Below are 24,168 nucleotides of genomic sequence, written 5' to 3'. Positions count from 1 at the left end.
ATAATACTTACATTGGAAGAACACCTGTCATGTTCTTGTTTGGTGACTTTAATCCTGCCACCAAAAGTGCATGCCAGTTCAACTGAGAAAGTAACTTTGATCGATACAACTGTAGTCTTGAATATCTCCTGGATTTTTCTTCAAAACAATAAAATTAATAATCTGTATATCCATTCTATTTGTTTTCTTCACACTTTCAGTGTATTTAAAAACTATAACAAACTAAGTTCCAGTGTTAATAATATCTACTACAACATAGCCTCTAATGTCACTAGAACTCCAATATAATATTCACATTAAAATTAATTTGCTAACACAAAATCTGCAACAACACTAATAGTTTCACAGATGAAATCCCATGTTAAAATCATGTCTAACATTACTAACAGTCCAACAAAGAATAACGTTTACTAAAACCACATATTTCATTCATAACATTACATCTAGAGCATTGCTAAAAGTCCCACAGATGGTAATATCTGATAAATCAAACATTACACTTGATAGCACAATACTGTCAATATCGCTAGTAGTTCAACATGATAATATATATAAATACCAAACATGTATCTACTACATCACTAGTTTTTTTAACAGTTTGAAAATAACTACAATCATTACAAACCTTCAGTTTAAAATAATAATCTCATTTATTAGATTATGCTACAAATCTCTAAAAAAAAAATGATGTCCATTTAACATGCCATGCAGTGAGTCTAAGATAATAGAATAGAAGTATTCCTGTATTAACCTACACTGATTGTCTGAGTAATTATAATAAAAGTTCTCATATACCAACATAAAGTGCATGTTTAAGAGATTATAATGATACTCTAGCTTAGTATCTAGTTATAATTAGTCTAAGAAAATATACTAAAAGTTCTTATATACCAACTTATGTTGCACGTTTAAGATATTATAATAGTGCTCTCACTTAGTATCCCCTGCTATTTATCTAAGACAGCATTTCTCAAAGTGTGGTCCCAGGACCCCTGGGTGTCCCCAAAGCCCCTTCAGGGGGTCTGCAAGGTCAAAACTATTTTCATAATACAATTCTTTCAATGAAACATTTTTGTACATTTTGAACCAAGTGAGAGAATGAGAGTGAAAAAGGCAAATAATATCTTAGTATGTTTTGAGTCTTTAAGAAGGAAGGCTGTGCCTTCAAGTTCTAAGATTTCTTTCTCATGTTTTTGCATATATAAGTGATAATATTTTGGATCAAACTTTCATTAAATTTATTTGGGATTTAAATTAATTTTAACCTGTACGGTCGATAAATTTGGTTTGGTTTGTTTTGAATTTCGCACAAAGCTACACGAGGGCTACCTGCACTAGCCACCACTACTTTAGCAGTGTAAGACTAGAGGGAAGACAGCTAGTCATCATCACCCATCGCCAACTCTATGACTACTCTTTTACTAATGAATAGTGGGATTGTCTGTAATATTATAATGCCCCCACAGCTGAAAGGGTCAGCATGTTTGGTGTGATGGGGATTCAAACCTACGACCTTCAGACTACGAGTTGAGTGCCTTAGCCACTGGCCATGCTGAGCCCGATAAATTTGGACTTTTCTCTATTCTAAAAATAAATACATACAAAAATTACACTTAAGCTTGAATGAAATGAAATCTAACATTCCAACAGAAAAATCTGGAAGGAGAGTACAAGTGCTGAGAGGAATCAAACAGCAAACAATTGTTCAATCGTTCGAGAAGTAAGTACACTTTGTTGTCTTGTTTTGCAATAACATTTTACAAATTTTTTGAAAACTTTTCAAAATTTTTTAAATTTTATCTAAAACTGATTTTAAAATATTTTTCTTATATTTAAGGATGGATTGTTGGCTTCAAAAAGGGAGATTAGAAGACTCGCTTTCTCAACACACAACTGCACCGTCTATGTTAAAATATGCTGAAAAAGATGTAACTGATATAACAGAGTTTGCTGACTCATGGAAGGGAGGAATCTACTCCAAAGAAATTGGGCGAAACTGTAAATAAGAAATGAAAATATGACAAAAGCTATCTTTCCCTCAGCTTTATAGATGTTAATAATTTACCTTATTGTGTCTTATGCAACATAACATTTTCAAATAGTATTATAGTGCCAGTTAAGTTGCAGTGTAATTTTGAGACCAATCATTCAGTTTAAATTGAAAGGGACTGAATATTTTAAATGTAGATATGATCAGCTCTTTAAAAGCCAAAAATTACTTGTTACAGCTTTTTAAACTAAAAATGAAAAAAAAAAACACTGAAGCATCTTACAAGATAAGTTATCATACTGCACTGGCTGGAAAAGCTGAGAGACTAATAAAACCTTGTACAGTTGACATTTCTCAATGCATGCTGGATGAAAAGTCAGTAAAAGAAATCACAGCTGTGCCACTTTCCAACAATACAGTAACTCCTCGAATTAAAGAATTATCTGCAAACATGAAGACTGAGTTAATATCTCATCTGCAGAATTCTACTTTTGCCTTATAAATGAATGCATCTACATATATGGTTGGACTTGCTGTTTTGCTTGTATTTATCCGGTGTCAGCACCAACTAACCCTTGAAGATCTTCTTTTATGTAAATCTTGCCAGTAAACACAACTGGTGCTGAAATATTCAATGTGTTGAATAATGTTTTAATATGATGGTTTATCCTAGAACAACTGTGTTGATATTTGCACTGATGGTGCAAAAACAATGGTAGGTAAAACTGCTGGCGCCTTAGCATGAACAAGGCAGTAGCACCAAACTGTTCTAGTAGTCGTTGTATTCTTCCCCGCTACGCAATTACGGTAAAGAGCCAGTTTCACTTCAAAATGTCCTTGATGAAGCAGTAAAAATTATTAACTTTATTAAATCTCAACCATGGAGTACATGTCTTTTTAGTGTTCTGTGTGACAAAATGGGAAGTTCACATGAAGCATTACTGCTGCATACCGAAGTATGATAGTTGTCTCGAGGAAGAGCACTTGTGCGATTGTTTGAGTTGTAAGCTGAACTAGCCACTTTTTTCATGGAACATCATTTTTACTTGAAAGAATGACTGAGAGACAAACTATGGTTATTCCGACTTGGGTATTTGGCAGACATCTCGAAAATGAATGAAGTGAGCCTGTCACTCCGAAGAATACAACTGACAGTATTTCTTGCAAGTAATAAAATTTGAGCCTTTAAGCAAAAATTAGAATTGTGGACAACTTGTATCTGCTATCATGAGCTTGACAGCTTCCCTGTACTTAGACTTTTTTAATGAGATCGGTGGTGATATTAACAAGTTATTTTTTTGATATTGTGTAATAAAATTTGTCAACATTTAGAAGATCTGGAATAACTGAGTGAACCAATATGTTCCAAATGACCAATGCATGATGCTACAAAATCATACTTGGGTAAAAAATCCATTAAAAGTGCAGGATAGACCAATGGATTTTAACATAACAGAGAATGAAAAGTTCATCGATATGGTTTCAGATTCCACACTGCAACTGACCTTTGAGAAACTACCACTTGTCGAGTTCTGGTGTAATACCAAAGAAGAATATCCACAATTATTTGAAAAAGCTGTTAAAAATACTCCCTTTTCCAACTATATATCTGTGTGAGGCCAGATTTTCTTCATATGCTTCAACCAAAACAACATAATGCAACAGACTGAATGCAAAAGCAGATATGAGAATCCAGCTGTCTCCTATTAAGCCAGACATTAAAGAAATTTGCAAAAATGTAAAACAATGCCACTCTTCACACTAAAAATGTTTTTTTGTTTTGAAAAATAGTTATTTTTCATAAAAAATATGTCATATTTAATATGTAATGGGTTTATTATTGTTATTTTTAAATGAATTAATAAAGAAATATTTGAAAAAGTTCTCTGTTTTACTTTCTAATATGGTAAATATCAATAGATATAACCCACATATACAAAAGCTCTTTTGGGGTCCTCAATCATTTTAAGGAGTGTAAAGAGTCCTGAGATCAAAAAGTTTGAGAACTGCTGATGTAAGACAACATAATAAAAATTCTCATACACAAACATAAGTTGTACATCTAAGATATTAGAATAATGCTGTGACTCAATAGTCAATGTTACTACTGTAAGATATTATAATGAGAGTTTGCACATACTAACCTACAATGTATGTCTTAAAGATTTTCATAAAACTTCTCATGTACCAATTTGTACTGCATGTCTAAGAGATTATAATACTGCTTTCACTTAGTATCCCATGTTATTAGTCTTACAGATTATAATAAGTTCTCATATACCAACTTAATAGTGCCTATTATTGATCTAAGGTAATATAATAAAAGATCTCATATGCCAACCTATGCCACTACATGTCTGTACGATTATAATAATGCTCTCACTTGTATCCTTTTTATTAGTCTAAGATGATATAATAACCATATACCAACCTATGATGCATGTCTAAAAGATTATGACAATCTTCTCACTCAATATCTCTTATTAGTCTAAAATAATATAAGTTGTCATAAATCAACCTACTCTGTAGGTCTAAGAGATTATAATCATGCTCTTACTTAATAACCCACATTATTAGTTAGAGAATATAACAGTACCATTATTCAACAATTTATAACATAATGACTATCCAATGCATGTTTTGAAACTTTTATTCACTATATGTGCTATAAACCCTGCTCAATAAATTAGAACAGCCAATAAATCTTACCAAAAATTTTTCAGATAGGTAGAGATAAGTAAGTTTTTTAAAACTCCTCCTCAAAAGCTAGGGGTTGGTCAATACTTACATTTAATAATGTTTTTCATTAAGTATAGGATAACTAGCACACATTCATAGAGTAAATAAAGTACTTGTTTTCTACTATTCTCAGTAAAAAATGGACTATAGAGCATTAATCTTTACATTTCTTTTCAGTAAACAGAGATCAGACAGTAACCTTTTAACTACTATATCTTTGGTAAAGAAAGATCGATCAGACAGTAATCTTTGAACTTGTCTTTAGCAGATAAGAAATAATCAGTACTTGTCTTCATAGTATTCTTTAACAAACAGGGCTTCCCCAGTAACAGCTTTGAAAATGCTTTGTCACAAAAACAAAGCAGTTATTACCAACTAATATTTATCTTCAGTAGATAGGAACTAACAAGTATTTTTTTAAAACTTTCCTCAGTAGACAGGGACCAACTAGACCTTGTCTTCAAAACTGTACTCAGCAGATATGAACCAGCCAGTTCCTTTCTTTTAAACTTTCCTCATCAAATAGAAATAAATAGTACTTGTCTTTTAAACTCTCCAGAGCAAACAAGGAAGAAGATCTAGCCAACAATAATAGCTTAACAAGTTGAGTACCTTAACCTCCTGGCCTCAACTTTAATCACTTTGTTTTCATGTAACTTTCACAAACAAATGACGTGGAATTGAAAATGCTTCATTTTTCCTTGCTCTTCAAATACATATATCTATCTAAAATGCTTAGGCTAGTGTATTAAAGTATTAAAATCATATTTTTGTATCCAAACAAAACATTACAGAAAATGTAAAAGATAGTGCCATGCTGGGCTTCACTGTATCTGATTTTTATTGAATTAGAAAACTAATGTACAAAAATTCAAACTATCTCAAATTAAAATTTTATATAATATGATAAATATTATATGTTCATGATATTACAATTTACATCAAAACAATAAATGCATTACAAACAACATTATTTGCATGATTTGTAACCTATAATTACAATATTTGTGAATTACAAAAATATTTTTGATAAATAAAAAGGAAAAATAACAAAGTACAGCTTAAGTAAAATAGATTAATGAATCAATAATAAATCTGTTAAACTGCTTACACCTTTAATGTAAATTACCACATCCACAACCCTACTTGGATTTTGTTAGAATTTCTGAAAGTAAGAGACAAGGAGAACACTCCCAAAATCCAACAAAAGAGGCTTAACTCAAGCTACTGCTTTTCTAGCTGTTTTGTGTGTAATGGATAATATTGAAGTATAAAAGTACTATACATTACTTTCCCATAGCACGTACTTCATATTTACAGGATTCTTAAATTTTTCTAAGTTCTAACTTTTTAATACACTAAACCAGTTTCAAATCACTTGCAAAAACCAGCCTGATGTGCTAATACTTTTTGTAGATTGACTAGTCATGGAACTTATCAGATGTTTTATGGGATAGCTGAATGGTATCTTGTTTGACCATGTGTATGGAGGGAAAACCATATGACTCGTATAGATCAGAAGTAATTTTAGATTTTGGTGCCCTCTTTTCTGACAGTTCAGCTATACAGAGAGTAAATGTTCTATGTACAGTTTTGACACTCTCAGATTCAAATCTCTCTGATCTTAAAAAGTTCACTTCATCTTTCTTGAAAAAGCCAAAGGTTTCTATAAAAGTCCAGTCTTTACATCATCTTATTTCCATTAACTGATAACTTTTCACACTATTCAATCATTTTCTTCTTCTTTTTATTATATCTACATTTTTATTTTAAACAGTTTTATTGTTGGACAATTATCTGACTTATTTAGATCCTATTCACTGAATAAAGTATTTCATTTCCTTTTGACTTCAAACACTGTCTTGTTGTTTCATCTGCAGTAATTCACTCCACCTGATCAAACAATGAATTGTCTAATTCAAATAAATTTAATTTTGTAAAAAAAAAGGCTTACTGAAGATGTGACATAAAATCATAGCACAGTTTATGCTTATATATAATAAGCATAATAAAGAATCAAGTATAAATCTTCACATTTAAGGAAGCTTTCAAAATAAAAGATTCTTCTCTATAATTTCATATAATTGCTTTAAATGTTTGTTTGAACAATCAATGTTTAATCATTTTGATCAAAACAATGTTTAACTGATAGTGTCAACTATGTCTTAGTGTAGGCCTGCTTTGATCTATCAGTAACAACACAAGTCTATGCTAAAGTCCTCCTAAACAGCAAACAGAAATACAGTTAAATGGGGGGGAGTGTAAATTAATGATAAAATAGTTACAAAGAAGTAACTGACACTTAAGCTACAACACTGATGTGAACTGGATTTTATGACACTAGTGAATAACATTCAGTGAATGAAATCAATTTGTTTCCTATAAAACTGACAGTCTCTCTTTCACATATGTGGAAGATTAAAAAAAATAATCATCATCCTGGATGTTTCTGAGAGCAGAGAAGTTAATGAATATTCACTTTATTTTCTCAACACATTGTGGATAGGTTAAGATTGCTGGACTTGTTTCCTCTTGAAAAAAAAGAGTTAGAGGGAATATGATTGAGATGTTTAAAATTACTAGCAGAACTAATAGTATTGATGCATAATCTTTTATCCACATTTATTACTGAGAATTGTAAGGTTTGAAGATAAAACAGAAAACTTGGTTGGGGAAAAGGTTTTTTTTTTTTAAAACAAGATGGTTGGCCTTTGGAATGGATTGCCTTCAGATGTTACAGAAGCATTAAATGTAAGTCATTTTAAGAGAACATATGAAGCATGGAATTATTCTGGAACCAATAGTACTGGTACTAAAATAAGTTTATGTTTTTCCAAAGAATGCTTACCAATTTATCAGGCTTTGGTCAAAGATTGTGTTACCATACAGTAAGAAACTATTGTTTTTTCCAAAGTCCTGTTCTCAACATCTTTGTTTATGAAAGTATAAAAAGTTACACAGAAAATAAATGTTTTAATGAGTCATTTTCATGAAAACCATACAACTTTTAAAATATAGTCTAACAAGCTTTATAAGTTCACTCAAAGACCTGTGACTGTTACTTTTATAATATATTTATATGTTAACTCTAAACCATATCCAGTTGTGAAACACCTTAGTACAGTTTAACATGCTTAAAAACCCTACCTTTAGTGTCTAGGCAAGATATCAGCTTTGTGACCCATGCTATAGCAATTTTCTGATTCAGTTGATTCCAGGCAGAACTACCTGACAACAAGATTTCTAGGAATGCCTGCAGATTACCATGTTTCATAAATAATGTAATCAGAAGAGGTTCCCAAAACTTGAAGAGAGAAGCAGGCAAACCTACAGAACTGTTATGCAGAAACTGCTTTTCTAAAAAAAATAAAATTCATATCTAGTCAAATTGTTTTCCAGGTGATGAAGTACAAAACAGCAAAACAAATTTCAAATGTTCAAAAATTAACTCAAAATTTTTAAGAAATAGACTATTTCACTACAGCATGTTGGAAAATAAATATGCAAGACCCACAGAACACCTCAGCTATGAATCTACCTGGTCCTCCATCTCTAACGACATTGCTTCTAAAATGAACTAAATAACAGGTGGTGGAAATTGTGAACAATATACAAGTCCAAATTTAGAAAAAGATTTTTGGGACAAATGAAATTCAGAAAGTATTTAACCCCTTCATAACTCTACTTATTGTATTAATGTTACAAAGTGATTTAGCACAGTATTTGAAAACATTGATTATATACTATTACTGTAAATAAGAAGAATACAAAAGAACATTTTGTTTACTTAATATGGGTCAAAAGGTTATATTTTGCATATTCAAACAGTTTAAAACTTGCTTGACATTTACTAACACATTCATCTTCACGCTTAAATGTATTTTGTTCACCAAAACAGTTACATAATTCAATCAAAAACAATGAGCAGAGTGATAGAGGGCATCATACTTGCAAGTGCAAGTGTTACAACTCAGTTTATTGGAATAATGATTTTTAAATAATTAGTCACAATCCTAAATTTGAAATAAATATATGAAAGAGAAGTACAGTTTCTGCATGTGTTGGCTTAATTTATGTTTAAGTGTCAAATTCAAGAGAAATTAATCCTATTTCTAGAACAATAAAGTATTGATAAGTTATTCCAGCAGCCTGGCATATATTCTTTGACTAAGAGGCCCCTTTATTCCAGGAGATTAGAACCAGTGATCTGATTCTTATTTTTATGCATGATGTTATTATAAATTTTTTAAGTATATTAATTCATTTTTATATTTGTTGATGTCCATAAAATAATTTAGAAGCAAGATGTTTTTCCATACATCATGTTATACATTTGATACTGCACTTCCCAAAACCAGGTAAGCATCCAGAATAGCTGTAAGTTAGTTAATATAATATTCATTAATAACAATGTAAATGCTGGCATTTTTACAATACAAAATAATGTCAATATTTAATTATTATTGGATTCTAGAAATATTTATACCACAACTGAACACAGCCTTTTTTTAAAAACCCTTTACAGATGAGTCACTGGTCAAAGGCCATGTCATGTTTGTTGACTCACATTAAAAACTTTACTAAAGTACTATTTCATAAATTTATGTCAATAAGTTTGGGATAAATCTGTTGATTATAATTCAAATTTTAGTATTATATATTATTCAATTTAAAAGTAAATATTAAAAAACATGTCAAAGTTAAACATCAGTTTTTGTGTATCATTTGGTATGTTGAATACAGCAATAATTCAAATTAGATGTTTTTAATGTCATAAAATACTAAGTCTACAGTTTTGTATGAATTAGAAATGCAAATTACCAATTTATACAAATAAGAACATCATGTCTTTTTTTTTTTTCCCTCTCTCTGTGATATTGCTTATGTACTGACTCAAACATAGCAGGCCCATTCCCAGCTTTCTACTTTTGGAAAAAGTCCCTTACATGGTTTTCAATATATAACATGCGAATAACTAACTAAAAGATCAGAATCTTTCCATAGTAGTTTTTCCAGCCATTTTAATGAGTTAGGCAACCACCTTGTTCTTTTGAACCAAGATTTCAAGCAGATAAATTGTGTATTTAGTCTGCTTGAATTTTCATATTTTTTAGACTGAAATACAGTTTGGTTACTAAGCTTGATAAATTATAGTGGAATTCTGTGGTATCAATAGTAATTTATCATTTTGTTTCATATTTACCATGTGTGAAATTTAAAAAACTTCTCAACCTACATTGAGCAGCAACTGAATACAAGATCATAACTAGAAAAGATAGTTGTTTGATTTATTTCTTTATTTGCTGTTTTGTGCTTAAAGAAAAATAAGTTTAATAAATTATTTCTAAATAATAATAATTTATATTACATAATACAATCCTATTAAAACACAGCCAATATTGGTTTGTAAAACCTAAAGGCTAGTTTTATATTATTGTATATGGTTACATGAGTAAGCATATGCCTCTTCATTGTAACCTCTGTACTGTTAGCCAGGCACAGCTGAAAGGTCTATTTTATATATACATATAGATAGATACACATATGTGCGTATAACATCACAAGATTTGATCTATTTAGTATGAAACATATGTTTTTGTTCATAATTTTTGTTATTCTAGAATGAAAAAAACCATAATTTGTGTTTATTTCCTAATTTTTTATGACAGTTACAAGATTAATCAGATACACCAAACCACATGGTAATTTATTAGTGAAAATAACAAATAAAATACAGAGTTTGTGTTCTTGTGAAATGACTGATAACTATCTGGACATTGTACAGATCTTGCATAAGGAATTTGAAAATTTTCTGGTGCATAGAAATATTTTAAATCTTAAAATGAAAATTATTCTGTATGTTTGATAGTCAACATGCAAAAAAAAAAGTATAAGAAAAACATTGCTTAACAAACCTAAAACCTCATAATACTTACAGATAATCTGACTAATTTAAAAGTTATGTTATGAAAACTACAACAAACACAAAATGGTCATGAGGTTCTCCAAGGGACCAAACCCATGCTGAAAGAATTAATCAGATTTTCATTAAATTATTTTTTATAAAAGAGTGAGTTACAGATACTCCAAAAACACTATAAATATACCCTGGACAAGTATAGTGTCACATAAAGCAGTTTTTTATGTTTTAAATTCGAAAGTATTTTATGTATTGTAATACCTTTCTCATACCTTTCATTCAAGTTCATGGGACTCAGCTTTGTACATTGAAAATAATGGTTGCTTTTTTGGTCTTTTTTTTTTCTCAAAAGAAATATAAAAATTTGGCATAAGCTAACAGTTAGATGAAACATATACCAGTTTTCAAAATATTTTTTGTTAAATGTATAAAACAACTCTATTATCCTGTTAGAAAAGAAAATACATCAAAATATTGTGTGAATAAAAATAATGGACTAGATATAAAGCTTTTCATGACATTAATATAAAGAAATTACTAACCCTAAAAAGCTTCTGGGGAGAAACATTTTAAATTGTATTAAGAAGTTTCAAAAAATATTAATACTCACATTATTTTGATTTTTTTTTCTACCTTCAATACACTGAAATGCTAAATGCTAAACCTTAAAGTCAAAAGTGTATACAGAGGACACTAACAGATCATATTTATAGCATCCATTTCTGAGAGCTTATACTTCATATCATACAGAATTCACTAATAAGGAACATATTATTACGCATAACTAGATCTACTGAATGTACCAAATACATGTACACTTATACTGAGATCAATGATAAATGTTCATTCCTTTTTTTTTATTAAACTTTTTCCAAAATTTTACTTACAATGTTGCAACAATCAAAAATAGTGGTACAACTGAAAACAAAACAACATCAATTAATAGAATCTCCTGGAAATATACGTATTGAACCTCCTCACAGCTATGGTTTTTAGAGTATCTGTGTGTAGCAGTTTGTTTTAATAAACAAAATATATATATATACTTTAAGTAACAGAAACTGAAGATGCCAATTTAAATTTACAGGAAAAAATATTTGATTTCTACTTAGAAATACACATGGATAACTTTATGAAAATATAGAGTACACTATAAATGCAAAATAATTAACTTATGAATAAGATATCAAATCTCTACAAGTTTCTTCAACAGTGTCAAGTATGAATTATTTAAAGATATAATTTTTTATACTTAGAAAAAATTATGTAAGTAGAAAGCTCTTACAATATTATGTAGCAAGCGAAACAGTGGCTTACGTATTGTTGAATCTTTGCTGAAAGATCCAGTCATTTCCACACAAGTGAGGGCCCTCAGTCAATAAGGATGCTCTCTCCAACATGCCAATGTAGCCAGCTGCTGTTTGATGCCCTTGTATAACCTGAAGCTCCATTGTTCCATGGAAGGAGAAAGCACCCCAGATCATGATGGAACCTCCTCCACTGTGTCATGTAGAAAATGTTTCCAGTGGGATATCCTTATCGTGCCAGTAACATTGGAAGCTATCTGGACTATCCAGGTTAAATTTTTTTTCATCAGAGAACAAAACCTACTTCCACTTTTCTACGTCTCATATTTGGTGCTTCTCGGCATAATTTAACCGAGCTGTTTCATGGTGTGGAAGGAGGTGTGGCCTTTGAAGACGTTTATGGTTTTTAAAGCCTTTCTCTCGTAGATGCTGTCTTATTGTTCCTGAGCTGCATTCTACATCCATAAGGGCCTTAATCTAGTTCGACAATCAGCTGGTGTCTTGCTGGACAACCCATCCAATCCTCTTGCTCAATGCCAGCAAACGTTTCTTGGGCTGACCACTTGAAATTCTCGTTCCATATCTCTCAGGGTCTTTTAAGATATTTGCAACAGCAGTTTTACTACGTCCAATCTCGCCAGTGATGGCAAGCTGAGAGAGACCTTGCTTTTGCAGCTCGACAATTCTGCTACATTCAAACTCTGCCAACTTTTTAGCCTTTGCAATGTTTTAACCCAATGTGACACAGAAGATATCAGTAAGAGACACTGACAATGCTAATGCTTGAACACAAATGACTAAATTTTGTTACGTGTTTACTGATTAATGCTTTGTTTCAGTGTGGTCTCAAACTTTTGACCAGCTAGTATTTTGGTTAATTTCATAATGTTCACATTTTCCCTATTAAATGCTAAAAAAGTTTTGTTTTTTTTTCTTATTTTCATCTTTCGAAGCTCTACTCAAATAAGTAGCTGAGTCTAACAATGCAAAATGCATATTTTTTCTTTATTTATCTTATGGCCTTAAGATTTTGGCCAGAAGTGTATATAGTGGGTTTAATATATTAGATTAAAATTAATTTCAAAATTCAACTCAGAATGTCACCTGATGATTATAGCAATATAAAATTATGGTAGATTTTGTCTTTGCTTAGAATTTTATAGATAGTATGATGTCATCAAAAACTAATCCTTTTGGGAATGTAAAAATATCACTCCTTTCAAATGCAAAATTTTCACGTATTCAAATAACAAAAATTAGTTAAGATTGAAGATTTAGAATTTCCAAAGTGGGAATATCCCTCCTACCAATGAAGAAGCATGGATCAACCTGGGACCAAAATCATTTGAAAAGAGAATCACAAGAAGTTATACTCCAGACATACTAAGAAAACAGCAGCATCTTATAATTAAGGATAATCCACAGGTTCCAAGTAGTAGCAAACAACATAATCAACAGGGATATTCACCCAAAAATGAGACTAACAGAATATGAATTCAAACTTATCATTAATTCCTCCCATTCAACTATATCATACCTCAAGCTGCTGAATAATGAAATAGGTATTTATGATATTCCATATGAAGAAATTCCATTCATTGTTTACACTAAAAAACTAAACTGTCATTCTCATACATTAGAACAGTGTTTCCCTACTTTTGTTTTTTCCTACAGAGCTCCCTTCAACAAATAAGCATTCCTGTCCCTTCTAATAAATTTTTAGAACATTAAAATAGTTTAATAAAATGAAAATTGTAAGAGAATAATATTAAATTATTATGGTTTATTTTTAACAAATATAGCTTTGAAACCTTCAAACCTTTTCTGTCTACCCCTCGCCATCCCCTCAAAGTTTACATCCCCAATCTGAATTTTAAAAATGCCCACTAGGTGCAGTACCACAGAGATTGGGAAACACTGCACTAAATTGTGTATGTAACCATGCAGGTAAGAGTAGTATGCTTTGGGCATGACAGCCTTATAGTAGAAACTTCTGAAATTGAAACTATGCTTCAAAGTTATTGTCAAGAGTTTTGATATGCAAACATGACCAGATAATGCAATACAAATAGTAACAATGTGATGATGCTTAACAATTATTTTTACATAAAAAAACAACCTCTGTACACCTGTGTGTTCATGGTTCTTGTGCATATTTTGTATGGCATTACAGACTACACTAGCAAAAGGGTTCCCCATACTTATAAGGATAATAATTATTTTTCAACTTTCACAATAAAAAGAAATCTGTCTAACTCATATTGACAGTTATGTTTTTTGTTTTAACAGATATTTCTTAATATTTTACTTGGCAGAGGAGTTCAGAATTTGAAGAATTGAAAAGACGATTCACAATAAGTAAAAGCATGGGAATTGCTGTAATTGCAGATTACATGTGCAAGATTTGCTATTACAACTGCAGTATATTTAGTTGAGGTCAATGTCTTCCAGATCAATAGACACACCTGACTTGAGGCTTATTAGTTCAAATTACTGAACTTGAAAGCATTTACAACCTATCCTCTTCCAAGACTATTGCTGATAAAAAGTTCTATATGGAGGGTGTTGGGCTCTTGTGTAGAAAGGGAAAGGAAACTGCCAGACTGCAACTATAATAAACATTTATTCTGTCTCTCCAAGGAACAAAAGGCATTTGAACCATTTACACAGCCAGCATGGTATGATTGTGACACCCCATTCCATGCAGGCTTAACATAGTTAGTGCATAATACTTGTAAACACAGCACTATCTCTTGAGGGTTCCTACAACTTGGGATCAGCATACTTAAGCACTTGGTATCATCACAGCAAAGATAACAAGTTAGGATGTTAACAGAGCTAACTGTAAGAATATCAAAACAAGCATAACTGCACTGACTGTTACAATAGTGCGACTAATTTTACATCAATACCACCTGGACTGTAAAAAAACTATAATAGGATTTAATAAATATGTTATTAAATGAATAACACATCAAAATTATCCAAAGTACAACAGTAAGGTAATATAATAATTAAACTTCACTGGTGATGACAACAAAAACTTGTAATCACAAATGACAAATGCTGTCAAGTGCACCAAAATGTAAATCTAGTAATGACAAAAAATAAAATATACTTATAGTTATAAAAATGCTAGATATAAACCTATATATAAGAAATTTAACAAACCTTACATTTATTGTTTCCACTAATATAACAACAATGTGATTGAAAATGGCACAACATAACATAACCACAATAAGTAACAGTATTTAAAGATAAATGCATGCAACTCTTACTTATATTCACAGTTACTTATAGAAGTTCTTTCTTACAAATAAATCTAACAGCAAGAATAACAATACAAAAATCATAATACTTGAAGTTCTTTCATAGTTTAAAACATTTATTTCATTGATTACTAACCATGAGTGAGAAGAAGATAATTCAACTGGTCTTCTGTATGAAGCAGGTACTCAGGTTGAATAAGTATCTTTAGGAAAAGAGGGCTGGAAGAATGGAAATAAATGTCTCTTTACTAAACACAACAGAAGACAATACGTTTTTGTTTAAAGCTTGAAATTACATGTAAAAGGTAGAATTTTAACAATTTTCTTTCTGCACACATTCATAAAGCAAAAGTTATTCTCTTTTATACTTTAATAACTCCAATGCCTCAATAAAAAGATATAAATAGTTTGATAATTAATCTCTTTAAAGTAGTACTTTAATTAAAAGACATTTTTTGAGGTTGAAGCAGTGATAGAATATAGAAAGTAAAAAATACAAGTAGAAAAAAAATTATTTGTGCCAGGTTATTGTTTAAACAAAAAAATATCATAAAAGTAAAATCTGGACAAGATAATAATACTGTCTTAAATTCTTTTTTGAAAAATGTAATATAAAACCTGGCACACATCTCCCAACTCTGCAGTTTAGCTTTAGAATTCACACATATGAAACTCATTAAAAATACCTGTTGTTCCTTAGCAACTTTTGAATATTCTTTGTTATTTTTTTCACTTGTTTTTTGTGTTTTTTCACACTGATGTTGAGAAGGTCAGAATAAAGTATCTGGGAAAATTAAAAATATATTTATTCAACTTATATATAAAACCTAAAAAACAATTTTGTTTGATATCCTCCACATGTAAAATTTTAAAAGGCTTAGCAATCTATGTCCGACAACAACAACTGTGGACAAAATTTGTAGCAAGAAAAGATAACTGTTTGCTTTACCTCTTGATTTATTGTACTATATTTTAAGAAATACAAGTTTAATAACTGTATATATAATGTATAATATTTGAAATGTAACTGTATATTACAAAATACTAGTCCACTAACACATAGACAAGACAGGGAAGTCAGTTCTATATTACTGGATAGGTGACCTCAGTGCACATGCACAGTGTCAATGCAAGTTATGTAATGAAGCTAGGCATGTCTGGAAGGTCAAAATAATTAAAAATAATAAATATACAAGTTAATATATTGCATTATGAGACTCAAGCTACTTAAATTAAACATTTGTATTTTCTTGTTATAACATGTAGTAATTCTAGCATGAACAAAGCATAATTAACTATTTCCTAATATTTTTATGATAGTTACATGGTTGGTTAAATAACAGACCCCACATAGTTAGAGCATAAAAAATAACAATATACAAAGTCTTAGTGAAAACAAACATGTGAAATGTATTTAAGAGGTTTTAAAGATTATGCAAATAATATTTGAAATTTTTGGGACAAAGAATAGTTTTCTAATCATAACATGAAACCACTTTGCACTCATCTAATAACAAAATAGACTATGTTCACAAACAAATCTTTAGTAAAAACATTCCAATAAAAATCTGATTCTCTGCATACAAAATACTTGTAATCTTCACTAAAAGTCTACCAAATTTTGTAAAGATACATATGTTGTATCAAAAGTTATAGTGCAAGAACTTAATGTGCAATTGTGTAGACAAACTTTTATATATTATACCAAGCCCATTGCAAAAGGGTTAAAATTACAAGTTATATATGGCAAACTAGATAAATAATATACATCTAATAAAACAATGCAGTGACACACATTCAATCACTACTACATAACACATAAGCATAAATGGACCTACAATTTGAAGTGAATAACAATTTCTACAACAGCTGAAAAATATACAAACTTACAAAATCCATAAGCATGAAAATAAAAATGTGCGCTACTAAAATACAGCATACCAAATAAAATGTAATATATTATCTTGGTTACAGTGTAGGCATATTTAATACATATAGTAACATTTTCAAATTAATTAGTTATGTGTTATTTTAAATAAACATTTTCTCTGTCTTGGTACTTGTGGCATAGAATGCCAGCTGTTTAAAGTTCCAGTCTTAGTAAATGGTATTGTTGGTGTAGAAACAACTTTTGACCACCATTTTACATGCAGCATGGCCCAAAAAGAAATTTGGTCAAAACTGTATTTTTAGTAAGCATCTTTGGCCAAGCATATTCTTCATGACTCTTAATCTTAGTTTCTATCATTAGAGAAAAAAAAATCCTAACACTGAAGCATTAACCATTTAATTCTTTTTCTTTTTATAGCAGATAGCAGGCTCACTCTAGCTTGTGTAAAAACATGTGGCACCACTCACAGAGGGAGATGAGTATCCCACAAACTTTAGAGACTGGCTAGGTTTCAGAGCACTCCAGGAACTGCAAAACTTAACAAAACAGAGAAATCCATCTATCTGGTTAAGAAAATAAAGATGTATACGAACAAATATAACATGATTACTGAACCTTTGAAATAATTCAAAATACTGAAAAATGCAATTGGGTACAGCATTTTCACTTGTAAAATGTGGTTCAAACCCAATATATTGGATTACTTACTTACTTGCAAGAGCTTTTAGGTTAAATGTAGGAAACATGAGTCATGAAAATATTTTACAGGAATTACAGTACACACAAAAAGCCTGTAAACCTGACATAATCAGTTTTATCACTACTCACCTCATAAAGATGCTGCTGGTAGTGAAGAAGATTTTCATGGATTGCTGATTCAGGTTTACTAGAAGGTGGAAGAACAATAAAATCCTCCAACATCATACTTTCAAGCTCCCAGAAGTATAAGCGAAGCCACTGAAGAGCAAAATCTGCTCCAGTTCGTAACATTTCCAAAGGTGGGGTCAAGGCATGACTTGCACAATGACGCAAGTCTACAATCCAATCTGGTATTCCAAACTGTCGAACAAAAGATATTAATTTTTTGACCAATCCTTTATAATATAACTAAAATACACTATAACATGGTGATATATAATTATATCAGCAGTAACATTTCAACTACTGTTTATATCTAAGGAAGTACTAAGTACTATTTATATCTAAGGAAGTACTAAGTACTATTTATATCTGAGGAATCAGGTTTCAAATATCCTGTCTTCAATGATTACCTAAAGTTTTTATGGTATATCACAACTGATTAACTGTCCATCCATATCCCTTACCTGTGAAAGTAGACAATGAAATATCAGTTTTCTACATGCAAATGCATTCTTCTTTAATACAGAAATATTTTGTAAACTCAAAATAGACTGCACACTCACAATTAATCTATACAAAACAGTCTCTTGGAACATGTATACATAGTTAATTAGAGGTTATATAGCTTACCAATATTAATATCCTACTCACTGTGAATGTAAACTATTTAACACAATTATGTATCATAAATCCGATGCCACCTGGTTTAAAGTTTTTGAAACGTAGTCTTAAGTCTCCTCACTTATATTTTCATCAGTTCTTTTCACCACTCTTTAAATATCATTCACAATTTATGAATCCATTCAGTATAAAAGTTTTTTTAGAAAAAATCACTGATATCACCACTAAAACTGAAAAATATAATTTTTAATGCACCTTCAAGATAATGTTTCACTGAAAATATTCATAATGAATTTTGCTAATTTCATTGCTCATTTTAATTAAAGTAAATAAAGTAATTAAGATTACTTACTTTAATTGGCAAACTAATTTTGCACTACTAGAATACAGCAACATAAACTTTTATGTAATAAAACTAAATACATAATTCTCTACCATTAGCAGTTTTCCTGCAAATGAGTATACTATTAAGCATTGTAAAAGATTCAAAATGATGTAAAAACGTGTGCTTTTGGACATTCACAATATTCTAAGTTGTTTTTTTCTCCACTGGTAAAGGCTACTTTCACTATTTTAAGAATGTATGAATATCCTGAATATACATGTTCCTAGTAAATTTGAAAAGGATGTTAATGAATCCTCTATAAGGTATACTTTATTACTAAACTATTTTTAAAATACAATTTATTTTTATTTCAGGTCATGCCATGAATCCTCTTTGAAATATACTTTACTGATAAATCATTTTTAAAATACAATTTATCTTAAATATTTCAATTCCATAAGGTCAAATATTGTAAACAAAAATCATGAAAACTGTATTTCATGTCCTCAGTATTAAATATAGGTATCAAGAAATTTGTGGAAAAAAAAAAAAGAAAAGATTGTAAAGTATAACATTAAAACTGTTTTTGCTAAATATGATTGAACCTAATAGCTAACCAAGTTACATACCACTAACATTACCTAAGCAACCAATATAACTAGTTTACTCAAATTTACTCCAGAAATTATTTTCTAGCATAACATTACACACTTAATATCATAATCAGATTACTCATCAAAAGTTATGTAATTTTTGTCCATTGTGAAAGAAAAACAAAAAAAAAAAACACGAAATACAAAGAAACTTTTATTTTAAATCATTTATCTTCAAATTAAGTCTTAGTCAGAGGAAAGATGTAAAAGTATATATACAGTATCTGAATTGTGTGATTATGTCTCAGCAATATGTAAGAATTTGATTTTGAACTATGTAAAATAAAATGTAAAGTATAAATAACTTCAAGATCAGAAAGTCTAATTACTTACAGTTATGGATATAATTATAGAAACACATAAATGACTGCTATATAAAAAGGGTAATTATGTTGTTGATTTATTACTGGTACTAAATATTATCATAGAAAATACAAAAGTAACTAAGTTGTACAGTGCACTAGTATTCTGATTGTGAACTCTGATTTACAAAGAGTATTTCACCTCATTTCTGTGCTGCCATACAGTTTATCAAATATGATTATGAAATATTATTCTAAATGTATTGTATTACTTCCTACAATTCAGTTCATTTGCTTGTTTAATGCCTTTTTAGAATGCTGTTTTTACACATGCTCATATAACCTCAAGCATATTCATATTATCACTTGGTAGAGGTCAAGCCATGGCTATGAGAACTCTACTAGCCTCTTTTTTTTTGTTTCTTCTTGGTATTATTTCCCCACACCTGCTGTATGCTTGAGATTACATTCTTGTCAGTAGATTAACCCCTCCTCAATAAGTTGTATTCCTTAAGGTTGACATGATAGATCATGATATGCCTGTATTTGTCAGCATTACAGGAACCATGAATTTTGTACAGATCATTGACATCATTGACTGAGATGTAACTAAATCTGTAATGATCCCAACTATCCTTCGCTATATACTTCTTGTAGTGGTCGATACCATTCTATCAACAAAAAAGTATTACTCGTTATTCCTGAGCAACAACTTCAAAGTTATAGTTTTTAATACTGAAAATGCATGTATTTATGAGAGATACTTAGTGCCTTTCATACGATTAATTATTCTCATTGAGTGCTGCCCTCTATATTCCAATTATTTCTTTAGGCATAGGTCTTCTGCTTCTCCCTATTGGAATTTCAAAATCTGAGCATGTCTTTCATGCAAATCATTGTGCATAACCTCCTCATCAATAGAAGTATGGCATGCTCACATGATTGTATGTGACTCCCTCTACACTTCTCTACTGAACTATTACTTTGAAGTTTGGCAGAAGGTGTCAGCACTAAAAAATATGGTGAGGGAGAGTGTAAAGTGTGAGAGAAGGTAAGTACCTATTAGAAATACATTTTCAGTGTAGGAAAATTATAACAGTACTTACCTTATCTCACATGGTTAGCTAGAATCCACATTGATAAGAAGGAGTGACCACTGCAAGGAAAGGAATGACAGAAGTACTTCTCAATAACAACTGAAAGATATCCATGGAAATGAGACATTCAGATCCAAAATCAGAAGAGGGGAACTGCACCACTTTTAAGCCATGTATACGCTTTACCCAACTGTTCAATATTTAAAATATAAGGGCAGAAAATAAGAAGAGCACATCTAAGTGGGAGAGAATGTGGCCAGAAAGTGATCCTAACCATAGAAATATACAGTAACTAAATTCCACAATGAGAAAGGTGGTAAACAAAGGATGCATCCCTAGGCATGGCAAACTGTACTTGGTAAGTCAACTACATCCAAAAACCTGCCCATGAGGTACCAACACCCGAATGAGGGTAGGATAAGGATCATACCACCTTCATTACGAACCCAAGAATCAAGGGATTGAGAGTCTCTCCAATTCCTAGATATGACACAAGGATTAGCTTTGAGCTATCAATCTGGGAACTTGAGTTCCAATATCAAAAGGATGCTTATTGCATGCAATCAACATGACCATCTAAAGAGCAATAATATATTTATAAGAAGGGATGATGAAGGATAGTCAAGGAGAAGATTGGGACAATCCCATGTGGCCTATAACATAGAGTAAATCAAGGGAGAAAAATAAAATACCCAATACCTGTGTAAGAACTTATGGTGATTGGTTCACTAAATCCAAAACCTGACCACAGGGCATCAACATCCACACAAGGATAGGATGAGGGCTCCAAAATGAAGGGGTAAACCACTTTCTGATATCTCACTTTGTTGTCAATGGTTATCACAATTAGGAAAGTACCACATCATCTACACCCACAGAACACCACCACCCTGCTCTTGTAACTGAAAGATATTGTGTGAAACTCATTCTTCAGGGTGCCTTCACAGTCAACCACCACAGCTGCTTGGAAATGAAAAGTGGTAAGAACACCAACACTCCATTCAAAGAAATGAGGGTGATAATATGGTGGAGAGTCCAAAGGAACATCATTTGAAACAATACAATGGGTTACCACAAAACATTATTTTGAAAAGCAGACCATAATGAGTTATTCATTCCAGACATGGAAAAACATCATAAGCAATCTTGTGGACCCCTCTCCATCTAAACAGCAAGTGCGTGAAGATAAAGCATGAGTCAAAATGGCTAGATAGTGCAGATTTCTAGTTAAAGAATACCTGGTCAGTCAACACTCACCATAGAGAGTGATCCAATCCCTTGAAAAGAAAATATGAATAAAATTTACCAGTTAGAGTCATGCCAAAGTCTGAAGAACAGCCACAGCTGGTAGATAAAACTCTGACAAAGAGAAAACTGCAACATAATGGAGACAGTAGGAGATGAACATACTGGGTATGGACAATGAAGACAAAAAACATGAGAAAAAGTGAGGTGTCAGATTTGATGGGAGGATATCAAGAACAAATTCTAGAAGGAAGAAGGTATGGAGGAACAGGTCAATTGTGCTAAAAGATGGATGCAACTGGTAAGGGTAGAAGGTGAAATAACCTCAAGGGAGGAGGTGGGAGAGTGGATAAGAAACTGGGAACATGAAACCCAAAAAGAAGCAGTACAAACAATATAGCAATGAAGATCCCTGACCAAGCATTGAAGCCTATCTGGATCTAGTCTAGGATAAAGATGGGAAATACAAGAGGAGGAGGAACCACCCTTCCAAATTGCCAGGATCTTGGGAAAAAAAAAGGAGCGATCTGGATAAAGGAAAAGACAGGTAGAGTGAGAAAGGCTGCATGAAATATCAATCACAAAAAGAATCCAACCATCAATGCCCACCAATTAAGAAAAACAGGAAATATATTTTAGATGAAACATGAAACATAAGGAAAGTGGTTCAAATGGAGGATTACATTAACATTCAGTCTGGAATGGAAGGTTGGCCTGGGAGAACAACATATCTGGAAGAATACAGAAATTAACATGGGAAGAACAGGAAAAGTAAAATCTTTACAGTATCAGGAAAAACAAAAGGTAGAGGATAAAACAACTCAATATCCTGAAAGCAAGGAGATATAAGTTAAAAAGCTAGGTGAGAAATTCTACCACACAAGCCACAGAAGGCTGGTCAGCAGAAAAAAAAAACAACCTATTTATAGACTAATGATGGAACATCTTTTACGTGTTTTTGTACACCCAAAGTGATAATTTAATAGATAAGTGTAGATGGAGTCACTTGCATCACATGAGCATATCATACTTCTATTGGTGAGAAGGTGATGCATGATGATTTGTATGAGACATATGTTGGAACCTCGCAGTTCCAATAAAAAGGAGTGGAAGTCTTGCACATGAAGAAAAAGTTTGCATATAGAGGTTAGCACTAAACAAGAATAGTTAATCTTGTGAGTTGTAGTTAGAACCATATTGGAATTGGATTTATGTACAAAGAACACAAGTCTCAAAGCTTTACTCATTCAAATAACATCCCATTTATACCAAAAATAATATATTAAGTAAATAAGCAATAACCTGTAGAGACGGGTAGGGGGGGGGAAGAGATATATTATGGAAATTAAATTTTAATCTATAAATGATACAACTTTGTGAAGTTTTTTAGATTTATAATTTATCATAATTGTATTCTTGAAGTATTTGTTATTATTCTATTTTAGCTATTAATCATTTTATTACACTTACATTCTCAAAATAGATTTTACTACATTTATATTCATTAAAAATTAGTAAAATAACTAAAACAACATCCACAAATACAAATGTTATTAATCTCAGTTTTTCTACATGCATACTTGTATCAGGGATTCCCTTGTGTAGATAAATGAAAAGGTTTAAAAAATTTTACCTCTAAAGGGTGTTGGAAGCAGTTGTGACACAAAGGAAGCCAACTAGTTTTACCCAGAGTGTAAATAAAGATTTATCTAACCAAACCCATTATTTGTTTTAACATTACGCTTAGCTATTTTGTCCCGTAAGTTGTAAAAGTTAATGTTAGTTCATATGTGTATAAATACAGTTTGTGGGTGAATAATATTTTTCCATCAAACATGAGCAGAAACAGCTCAGACAAAAAGTATTATTGGATAAAGTAGCATGTGTAAAGAAAACAGTTTAAAGTTTTATTTAGCTGTATTAATATATCCTTTATTACTTTTCA

General features: G+C 31.1%; 1 protein-coding gene across 3 annotated transcripts in view; it reads right to left on the bottom strand.

Moving 5' to 3' along the window:
- The window catches only part of LOC143229127 (uncharacterized), a 77,940-nt gene that overhangs the window by 18,492 nt on the left and 35,280 nt on the right, over positions 1-24,168 (bottom strand). For 2 of the 3 annotated variants that reach the window (XM_076460996.1, XM_076460995.1), the window contains 5 exons: positions 17,948-18,178; positions 15,915-16,012; positions 15,365-15,447; positions 7,877-8,086; positions 12-138 (listed from right to left, as the gene is read on the bottom strand). In XM_076460996.1, the coding sequence (XP_076317111.1) occupies positions 12-138; positions 7,877-8,086; positions 15,365-15,447; positions 15,915-16,012; positions 17,948-18,178 (749 nt within the window). The remainder of the gene's footprint in view (positions 1-11; positions 139-7,876; positions 8,087-15,364; positions 15,448-15,914; positions 16,013-17,947; positions 18,179-24,168) is intronic. The other variant, XM_076460997.1, reaches the window with a different exon arrangement.

This window comes from Tachypleus tridentatus, chromosome 10 (assembly GCF_004210375.1).
Source record: "Tachypleus tridentatus isolate NWPU-2018 chromosome 10, ASM421037v1, whole genome shotgun sequence".
Taxonomy (NCBI): Eukaryota; Metazoa; Arthropoda; class Merostomata; order Xiphosura; family Limulidae; genus Tachypleus; species Tachypleus tridentatus.
Note: the sequence above shows the minus strand (reverse complement) of the source record. Positions and strands in the feature narration are given on the sequence as shown.